The following is an 11,425-nucleotide window of genomic DNA, read 5'->3' as shown; positions in this document are numbered from 1 at the left end:
ATGCATGCATCAGTTGCCTCGCCAGGGATAAGCGATAGCGGAGAGAAGCGTACTTGACATGGAGAGGAATGTGGGAGAGCCAGCGCTACCGGCCAACTTCAGACGCACCGAGAGTCTGTAAGGACACACGCACGAACTAGAGATCGTCCTTGAATATGTTTCACAAGAGGGATGTGCGTCTATAAGTAACTACATGTCGTGTATACGCAATGTAACAGTTACTCAAACAAGCAACTGGATACATGTTGAAAACGATCTTATAACGGTCTTAAAACTGCTTCAGGCAGCACCCAGTTATTTCGTCAATGACTGGACGAGATTTGATTTGATTTTGACTTTATTAGGATTACAACAATGCAATACACGTGAGACACAGGCAGCTATTGCTGGACGAGATCTCTGGTAATTATTTCTTGCTCAAAACCTGGTGAACCAGAAATCTTGTCGCGTGGCGTAACGGCAGGGTTTTAGCTCAGAACCCACACACATAATATACCCATTTTTACACTTTGGTGGAGTCAAGAAAGTGTAAAGTGCCATCTTCCCAAGGTCACAAGATCGGTGGCCGGGACCGCTGGGTTCTGGGCCGAAAACCCTGCCGTTACGCCACGCGACGAGATTTCTGGTTCACCAAGTTTTGAGCAAGAACTAATCACCAGAGATCTCATCCAGTCGCTGACAAACGGAGTAGATGCTATCTGAAACGTTTGGCCGCTTCCAAAATCTTTCCAGTTTCTTGAGTAACTGTTACCTTGGAAATCGTATTTCCTAAATGTCTAACCAAACCTCCTTGGTCTAACCGTCATCCTCGTCCTATATAAAGATGCTAAGAGGAATGTGCATCTATAAGTAACTAAACGTCGACTATACGCAATGTAACAGTTGTTTATACAAGTAACTGGGTAGATGTTGGAAACGGTCTTAAAATGGTTTCTAGTAATGTAGTATCCACTACCTTTCGTCAATGACTGATTCACCAGGTTTTGAGCAAGAACTAATTACCTGAGATCTCGTCCTGTCTCTGACAAACGGAGTAGATGCTATCTGAAACGTCTGGCCGTTTCCTAAATATATCCAGTTGCTTGAGTAACTGTTGCCTTGCGCATCTTATTTCCTGAATGTCTAACCTTCACCCTCGTCCTTGAAGATGTTTCCCAAGAGAAATATGTGTGATAAGTAACTACAGGTCGATCACCCCTCAGACGTCGGGGACACGTAAGAGCGGGCAACGTCGGGTCAACGGCTGTTCGTGTGCCGCTCACATCAATGTCATGTGTAGGACGTGTGGAGGGTTCACTGGGTGCCGGGGCACTTGACTTCTGCCTACGAGGATACGGCCACGTAGCCAGAACTGTTCCATAGTCATGCATGTCATTTTTGGTTCTATTCAAGCTGACTCAAACATACCAACAATAAATAAAAACAGTATCTACCCTCTTCCGTAGTTTCCTTCCCCAAGCTTTAAGGTCTATGAAACAAACTGAAACCAGAGCTCGGAGACCTCAGACCTTTATGAAATATTCAGAGCCTTTGTAGACATTATTGCTCACCAATTTTATATGATACAATATATGGCAAACTTTAGAAGAATTCTGAAAAACAATCTATTCTATATAAGACTGTACTAGGGATGAAACGTTGTCCTTGAAACGTTTTGGTAGAATGTCAGATGTCTAGGTTGCTAGTTTCTTAATAATTCTATATAAGACTGTACTAGGGATGAAACGTTGTCCTTGAAACGTTTTGGTAGAATGTCAGATGTCTAGGTTGCTAGTTCCTTAATAATTCTATATAAGACTGTACTAGGGATGAAACGTTGTCCTTGAAACGTTTTGGTAGAATGTCAGATGTCTAGGTTGCTAGTTTCTTAATAATTCTATATAAGACTGTACTAGGGATGAAACGTTGTCCTTGAAACGTTTTGGTAGAATGTCAGATGTCTAGGTTGCTAGTTCCTTAATAATTCTATATAAGACTGTACTAGGGATGAAACGTTGTCCTTGAAACGTTTTGGTAGAATGTCAGATGTCTAGGTTGCTAGTTTCTTAATAAAATATAAACTGTCCAATGTACAGGGATCACCACATGTCGATGGGTAGTTAGAAGAAACCCCCTAGGCGGGACGCGATGTACTGTGACGTCAGGCGGAGCTAAAGTCGCGGCTGTTCGGGTGACGAAGGGTCATTTCCGCTCGCCGACTAGTCAATTCCTGATTGGTCGGGATCTACATGACGTCACTGACATGGATACATGTCAGGGTAGGGATTGCCATCTGACAGCACCTGCGTTTCTGTCGGTAGAGATCCTGATCTGAGTCTGTAAATTTAAAGACATTCCCTTATAAGACTTTCAGAAATTCGATTCATGTGACTTTAGATCAATACTTTCGAAGTAAGGATTTATAAAAGGAAGACCACCCTGACGCATTGCTGCCATCCTGATCACGATCTATGTATATGTCGACAGAGATTCCGATCGGGATCTCTACAGATCGCAATCTCTACTCTGACACGTGTACATGTATATCGGTAGACTTGTGAACTCGGTAAGTGATTTAGCAGGAACGTTCGAACACACTGCTAGAGCACGCGCATCGGCTTTTTAGCGAATGCCCACAAACGCCCACTCTGGCGAAGTCCGCGCTGCACGAATCTAATTTTTTTTGCTCGGAATATGTTCAGGTTGTGCTCCCATTGATTAATACTGAGTTTCAAGTCAATCCATCGATCCGAAGTTAGATAAAGCGAACTTGAAGATTCTTACCTGGCTTTTTAGCGAATGCCCAGCAAAACAGGCTTTTTAGCGAATGCCCAATATATCAGCCAAAATATCGGCCATCGTGACACGGGCGCCAAATCTAACACCATAGAAATGTTCAACAAGTTGTCCCCTGAATGTATACTCAGTTTCCGTGCTTTACACGCCTGTAAAGTCACTTTATTTTACGAAATACACGGCGCGGGAATCCACGGCCCCGGACGTAAAAATCCAATATGGCGGCTCATTTGCATATTTGGGACAGGTTACCAGCGGCCTCTGTCCCGTATACGTGCCGTGGGTCGCGCCGTGTATTTCGTAAAATAAAGTGACTTTACAGGCGTGTACAGCTCGGAAACTGAGTATACATTCAGGGGACAACTTGTTAAACATGTTTATGGTGTTAGATTTAGCACCCGTGTCACGATGGCCGATATTTTGGCTGATATATTGGGCATTCGCTAAAAAGCCATTTTTTGCTGGGCATTCGCTAAAAAGCCAGGTAAGAATCTTCAAGTTCGCTTTATTTAACTTCGGATCGATGGATTGACTTGAAACTCAGGATTAATTAATGGGAGCACAACCTGAACATATTCCGAGCAAAAAAAATTAGATTCGTGCAGCGCGAACTTCGCCAGAGTGGGCGTTTGTGGGCATTCGCTAAAAAGCCTGTCCCTAGAGCACGTACGAGGGTTATGACAGGGTGCATATGCGATAACTGAAAATGGGGAACGTCCGATTGTTCTCTAACAGGTGATTCTTTCTGAATGATAAGTTCTGTGTACGTGTACACCGTGAGACGCACAACTTTTAAACAGCGGTAAGTCTAAACCATCAATAAGGACAACAAGAGTCCGTAGGACACAATTCTCCGTGAAGTATTTATAGTATGTACAAGTATTGACCCACACAAACTTTGCATCTCTGCACAGTCCAAGTAGTGTTTTAGAGCAAGTAAAGAAAAAGTGTTTGTTTATCTTTTTCTTTCAATACAGGAGTGGTCAACCTGCTGAAAAGTATGTTTTTACAGTATGACATAGATGGGATCTAGAAATTCCGGGAAAAGTCACAAAGTTAGATCTAGATGGCCCCTTTTCAATTATCAACGAACCATTCAGCCTTACAACTAAGATGTATCAGAAATCACAAATATGCAGTAAATCCTCTTTCCACAATTGCAGGCCGGCCTGATCTATAGCTATCAAGCTATTTGCAATAAAAAAGGCTAATTTATATTATCGTAACATTTCACGAAGGTCAAAGGTCACCGGATCTAACCACCCGGAAGTGACACTGGCGCGCGCACTTTTCTGAGAGATATTTCTCAACAATCTTTCATCCCCTGCGTAAACTTTTTACATCGTCACAGCCTCCGTATTATAAACTACAAGTGTGGTAAGTTTGAAGGTCCAGAGATTTCCCATTTTCACACTGTGCGTAAAAGTGCATCGTCCGTCCCGTGCGCACATACTGTAAGCGAGTTGCGAGTGGACAAGGCATACTTAATACACAGACTGGAGGTCACTCTACACATGTTCGCAGCTAAAACTCACAATTCCCGTTGCCGCATTGGTATGTAACTTGGTATGTCGTTTGCTAGGTTGCGTGTGGTGATGCACGTTGTCTATTTTTCAATGTAACAGTGACTATACGATCACAGCAAGTAAGGAAGATTTATACACCGTATCTGCCTGAAGTATTCCAGTCATGCATAACGGATTATAACATGGTCCCTATGGCAGGGCAGTGGGACATAGCATTAATTATAGGGGTGCAATTACGATATTGGATTGACGTTTAAAGTAGTTATGGTGTAACAAAGGTATTGTGCATCACCACGCCGAACCAGGCAAACGATATGCCAAGTTACACACCAATGCGACGACGGGATCGTGAGTTATAGCTGCGAACGCGCAAACAAATACATTCCCAATACTCCCAGAAGGAGGTCACACCTCCTCCCCGGAGTAATAATGAGAATAATTATATTGCCTGATGGCAGGTAACAGGAGAAAGAACAATATGATATGTGGATAGTCTAAATGCTGACTCTAAATTCTAACATGTTTGGGTTGACTTCCGTAAAGTCGGAGGGCCCGTGTTTGAGGAGAGCCGCACTTCAAGCATGCTAAAGATCCCCTCACGCTTATCTATTAGAGGTTCATCCCTGACTCAATCCATCATTTAGATTTGGCAAACCCTATTGACCCCAAAATAGTTCAAGTTGTTGCTGGATGTACGATAACATTTCCAAGGTCATGTTGCAGCAAAATGCTCCCCTCTATATTAAAGGCACTTTAACATCTGTCATAACCTTTATAGTTATATTCCCCTTCCAGTGGGAAGGGGGATATACTGTTTTTGCTTGCCTGTTCTTCTTCTTCTTCTTCTTCTTCTTCTTCTTCTTCTTCTTCTTTCTTCTGCCAAAAACCAAGTAGATGTGCGGTGGTAGCTTTACTAATGGTATTGCAGCAAGTTATATGTACCTTATGTTACAATGTATGGATGTTATATTTGAGATGTAGGTACCTATAGGAAAGGTGAATACACCTGACAATAAATTATGCTAATGAGGACATCATTTGCATAATTTATGCAAAAACTTGTATTGCGTTTACAGTAAAAGCTGCAGATGTCATATTTGAGATGTAGATAAATTTAGGAAAGGTAAACACACCTGACCATGAATTATGCTAATGAGGACCTCATTTGCATAATTTATGCAGAAACTTGTATTTCGCTTACCGTAAAAGCTACAGATGTCATATTTGAGATGTAGGTATCTGTAGGAAAGGTGAACACACCTGGACATAAATTATGCTAATGAGGACCTCATTTGCATAATTTATGCAAAAACTTGTATTGCGTTTACAGTAAAAGCTGCAGATGCCATATTTGAGAAGTAGATAAATTTAGGGAAGGTAAACACACCTGGCCATGACTTATGCTAATGATGACCTCATTTGCATAATTTATGCAGAAACTTGTATTTCCCTTACCGTAAAAGCTACAGATGTCATATTTGAGATGTAGGTATATTTAGGAAAGGTGAACACACCTGGACATAAATTATGCTAATGAGGACCTCATTTGCATAATGTATGTATATCCCTTACCGTAAAGACTACGGATGGCATATTTCAGATGTAGGTACCTTAAAGAGAGGTGAACACACCTGGACATAAATTATGCTAATGAGGACCTCATTTGCATAATGTATGTATATCCCTTACCGTAAAGACTACGGATGGCATATTTCAGATGTAGGTACCTTAAAGAGAGGTGAACACACCTGTACATAAATTATGCTAATGCGGACCTCATTTGCATAATGTATGTATATCCCTTACCGTAAAGACTACGGATGGCATATTTCAGATGTAGGTACCTTTAGGAGAGGTGAACACACCTGTACATAAATTATGCTAATGCGGACCTCATTTGCATAATTTATGCATAAACTTGTTTTCCCCTTACTGTAAAGGCTACGGATGAGATGCAGGTACCTTTAGGAAAGGTCAGATAACCTGGCCATAAATTATGCTAATGAGTGCATTATGCATAATTTATGCATATCCCTAACCATAAAAGCTACGGATGTCATATTTGAGATGTAGGCACCTTTAGGAAAGGCCGAACACACCTGGCCATAAATTAGGCTAATGCCGACCTACTTTGCATAATTTATGCAGAAACTTCGTCATATCCTTACAGTCAATGCTAAGGATGTCATATTTGAGGTGTAGGTAATGGGAGGGGAATATTCTGCATTTTCCCGAAAATGTTGCCATTCTAGTTATCGAGATATCGGACTTTATAGTTGATTAGATTTTCCCCATTCCGGGGCCGATCCAATTTTAAATGGCCAGTATTTTATATCGTAGCCTTTTCATGTCCAGTCCGTTACATATGCACTAGCGGATCAATCTCATTCCTAATATTACAACCAGAGTTAAAATCAAAGATGCGCAGTGCTTTTCGTTATCTAGCTTATTGTTAGAGATGTTTATCACTCCTTTCTGCAATGAATGACAAGAAATTCTGGAGGACGAACTTCTCTTGCTGCACCTCGAAAGAGGAGGAACGATGATGATGATGATGATCACATTTGTAGAAGGATTGGCATAATCAGAATAACCGGCGACGTCACCTTTTCATCAAGATGTTGACCCAGAGACTGGGCTGTAAGGTTTTGAACCAGGATTGACTCTTACTCTTATTGATAACTAGCCTGAGTACCAGCCTCCGCAGTGACCGCTTGCTCAAAAAAATTCGCTTCCGTGGTTAGCAAGCGAATTTTTTTTGAGCCAGCGGTCACTACGGAGGCTGGTACTCAGGCTAGTTGATAACTGTGGTGTGATCTTTAACTTGCTCATGTTGTGGCTCCCCCCAAACGTGGGAGCTCTACATCCCATCCGAGATGGCGTCCTTTAACCAAAGCTCTCATAATTGAGTCACGACTCCAGACCGCATTAAACAATAGCCAGCGGTGAGAACTACTGAGAGGCGACACCGAGGTCACAACTCAAGCCGTGTAAATGCTGCAGTTAGCGGCGGCTGGCGGATTTGCGGCTGCTCAGTTCGGTGGTTATAACCCCGTTCTACTGGGGTGGCGACCTTGCTGCGATCGTGCTGCGACGTAAAGCCCCTGTCACACTTGTGTGTATATACAAGCCCGCATGAGTTGCGTATTAACATGTTTTTGGTTTAGGTTAAGTTTGCAGCCGAAGAAGTGATTTCTTTGGTTTGATAACTAGACTGTTCAACGGTGGGTCAAAGTAGAAAACAACTTCCTCCACGCAAAATTTACTTAAACCCAAAAAATGTTACAGCGGAACTCATGCGCACTTGAATATACGCACAAGTCTGACAGGGCCCTAAAAATTGACAGAGCGCTCAATGATGAATTTCACAGATGAAAAACGACTGTTTTCGCGCTTTGTGCTTTTTGTTGTCTTTTCAATCGAACTTTTTTTACATTGTGTATGATATTTCAATTATGAAGTCAAGGTTTTCACAAATTCCACTCAGGTCGCAGCGAGAGCGCAGCGCACTCGCCTTCCAGTGGAACGGGGGCCTTGATATGTTCTCCGTATTCATAACGCGAGATGAAAGTTGACACGGACGAGCGGGCTCGCTCCCGGCCCGGCCCGGTGGGAAACGGCGCGTTCTTAATATGAATGGTGGCCAGCCGGGATCACATGTCCCGCATAGCTGGCATTGGGGTAAGGTTAGCTCGACGTGGAGCGGGCCAGTTGGACGTTTGGTGGCTCCACCCGGTAACGACCGCTCCGTGCGTGGACTTGTACACGCGTCTGTGTACTATTGATGGGAAATATCGGGGGATGAACACACTTCCTGCAATATGACGTGACATTTCTCAGAGGCTGATTTTTTTGTCCAGGATTAGAATAGAAAATATGATACATCCCTTGTCTAGACGGGAATATGTTATGCTTGGCGCCCGATATTTGGGATCTTATACCGAACTGTCAGGATGCCAACGGCGAGACTCGCTCTCCGGGGTAAATTGTTTTCCTCCGTGCCTCCCCCTGCGGTGGGAATGGTATCGCCCGCGCGGTGGCCCAGTGTTGGAGTCGGGAGGCGTGCGGCGAAAGGATACACCACCTGGTATTTTTGGGCCGGTCATATATGGCATAGAGTCATTGGCAAAAATGCGTATTCGACAGTACGACAAGTATGTGCCGTATTTAGCCGGGCTCCATAACCCATAGCTGACTGTGGAGGGGAGACTGCCCGCGCACCACGCTCGGCTTGTCGCGACCGTTTCTCTCTTTGTTACCCGGTGGCGGTTCTCTTATTTATCCAAACAAGATGAGGCTGGTCCTGTGGACGGTTTGTTTGCTGCTGGTGTCGGGATGGGGCGCGCTGGCCGACGAACCGGATAGCCCTGAGGACGAGTTCATGTTCCCATCCTGGGACGGAGACAACCGCATCCTGAACATCGGCTCCAAGAACTTCAGGAAGGCCGTCAAGGACAGCGAGGTGCTCATCGTCCTGTTCTCCGCCGACTTCGACGAGCACTCCGAGGGGGACACCCAGGAGGAGGTGTCGGAGTACGCCTTACAGGTGCGCACCTTGTCCACAAGTGTTTTTCGGGCATAGTGATCCGGGCGGTCAGTGGGGCGGGGCGGGTGTGGGGGACCGTGACCATCAATGCTCTCTCCCGACAGTTATGTTTGCGTTGTCTGGTGACGACTGTTTGCTAAACTTCATGTGTTCCACACAACTTGCGACACGCAGAACTTCTTGACTGACACTCAGGTTTGTGTGCTGTGCTAACAGCGAGAGATAGTGCATCTGTAAGGGATGCTGCGGCGGGTTTATAACTGGGTCACAGCGGCATACTTACATGCCTCCACATACGCCAGGGTTACAGTGCTAAAGGCTGATGTACGGTGTGGACTTGGGGGAGAATATTTTTAGAATCCGTCCCCTGAATGTTGACTGCGTTTAATTTTACCCGATCGGTACACGCGAGGCACGCTCGCACCCAGCCTTATTACAGTCCGCGGACGGCCCCTACACGCGGCGCTATTTGTAACGTAAGCGTCGCCAAACGATCGGTAAAACCTTATGATTAATGAAGTACAGATTTCTGCATTGATACCGTTCATACATGAAGGCTTAGAAATGCCAGCAGCGCTCGTGGACTAGAATGTGAAATTAGACATGTGCAGCCGGCTCGGTCCGCTTTCCGAATTTCGGAGCGTTCACATACCAGCCGTCCGGTCCGAAAATGGAAGGCCTCGTGAGGAAATTCTGCAAGCCCGTCAGGGGTACGTCCCCGCGGCCTCTTCAGCCCCCAGATTAAATCAACTCATTTTTGCCATCAGAACGGGGGCAGAAGCCATAGATAACCCGTGCTGGTGATTTATCGGGCCCACCCGTCTCCCCGCCGCGGAAGGCTCACAGTTTTCCCGGCCGGAGGAGGCGGGGGATGCGGCCGCCTCCCCGACTCCGTTCCCCGGACCCCTGACGACGGCAAATCATATCACAAATGACTATTCCTGTCAGCGTCGGCGACCTCCTATCGAAAATCAATATTTTCAATTATTTGGAGGAAAACGGCCCGCATCCTAAGCAGCACCCCCGAAAACCGCGGGGTCACGCTGACGTTTGGCCGACTTGTTTTCCGATCCGTTCGCGTTTTATCCAACCACCTGCTCCCCAACCGGAGCGACCTTGCCGGAGAACTATAAAGTGTCGGCGGACACCATTCCGCTCGCGGCGACTCCTCAGGAATACCTTATTGTATCGGCGATTCCACCGCCGTGTATTCGTGTGTGTATACCGCAGTTGGGACTGTGTAGAAGGAAAACATATCAAACGGCCCGTTAGCATCACCTGAGTTTCCGTTTGGTTTGTCAGGAAACAAATCAACTCCATTACCCGTGACTGACGGCGACTATTGGAACGTGTAGCGGCAATGATAACAACGACGAGGATCGTCCCGACTTTCCTGACAGACTGACTGACTGAGACAGCAGCAGACGTGAGTACTTTCATTCGGAACTGGATCATTTAAACCGCCCTGCGGCAACTTTCACACGCAGCGCACTCCGCGCGTGTACCTCCCAACGAGGCTGATTCAGGTGAACCTTAAGAGTGAATCTCACGCTCCACCTGTCTTAATTACAGAAGCAAATCTCCGCAGAGACGGCAGAAGGGGAAGCGGGCGTTCAGCGGAATAATAAAGGCGCGTCTGTTGTACGAGGAGAAAGCGCGCTCCGATGATATTTCAGTTTTATTTCTGTTTTCTACACCTAGAGAGAGAGAGAAATGGTTTATTATTTCATATTAAAAAAAGCCATTGTAGCACAAATGCTGAATTGCAGCCTTTGTACAAATGTCCCTCTTTTACATGTTCTCAGGACTTAAAAGGCATTACACATTGAATAAAAGTGTTTCAAGAAGATTATACGTCTACGTTAAGTCTATCTAAAACACTAATATACACTAACACTATGTTAGCTCTCTCTCTCTAGATCTCTCAGTGACTTAACAGTGCCTTTAGGGCAGGCCTTGGAAGCATAGCAATATATCAACAGTGAACATAAAGAAAGAAACAATCAAATAAATGCAATAAATCGTCAGAATCGAGCCGTTATCCGCAATCGTTGTCGCTATCAGAAGCTTCATTGTCCGCGTCTGGAGGGCATGTACAGAACAGAGATAGCGGGGAGGGGGGGGGGGGATCAGATGAAAGGTAGGAGATATACGGAGGGGGCTATCACCGGCAACTTACAGGCCAGATAACGTGACAAATGCGAAACGCTGTAAAGAACAGATTAACTATCCGACCCGTATCATCTGACCTGGCACGGACCCTGCAGTTCGAATGGCAGTAGGCGATATTTTTTGCCCACGAATACACTTTTATGGCACACATAAATCAATGCATAAATGGGTGACTTTCATTACTGTAGATTTCAGGTCTGCTCATCCGACCTGCAAATGCTTTACAGTTCACTCAAAAGGATCATTCCTTTGTATCGCAAATGGCTAGATGAATAGAATTGTCTAAATTTTCAGGGGCTAATCAAATCAAATGTGCATTATGAAAGAATACTTAACTTTACATGACCTACAGTAGGGGAAATTGGGACCTATATTTCCAATTTTCATACTAAAATTCACTGCTGGG

The 11,425-nt window shown here is 44.9% G+C and overlaps 1 protein-coding gene across 11 annotated transcripts in view; it reads left to right on the top strand.

Moving 5' to 3' along the window:
- The first annotated feature begins 8,355 nt into the window (after positions 1-8,355).
- LOC136434041 (calsequestrin-1-like) overlaps positions 8,356-11,425 on the top strand; it is a 33,968-nt gene continuing 30,898 nt past the window's right edge. For 4 of the 11 annotated variants that reach the window (XM_066426709.1, XM_066426704.1, XM_066426703.1 and 1 more), the window contains exon 1: positions 8,359-8,847. In XM_066426709.1, coding sequence (XP_066282806.1) covers positions 8,593-8,847 — 255 coding nt within the window. In that variant the 5' untranslated portion in view covers positions 8,359-8,592. Of the gene's footprint in view, positions 8,848-11,425 lie in introns of all 11 variants that reach the window. The other 7 variants (XM_066426708.1, XM_066426705.1, XM_066426707.1 and 4 more) reach the window with 3 other exon arrangements.

Source organism: Branchiostoma lanceolatum, chromosome 4 (assembly GCF_035083965.1).
Source record: "Branchiostoma lanceolatum isolate klBraLanc5 chromosome 4, klBraLanc5.hap2, whole genome shotgun sequence".
Classification (NCBI taxonomy): Eukaryota; Metazoa; Chordata; class Leptocardii; order Amphioxiformes; family Branchiostomatidae; genus Branchiostoma; species Branchiostoma lanceolatum.
Note: the sequence above shows the minus strand (reverse complement) of the source record. Positions and strands in the feature narration are given on the sequence as shown.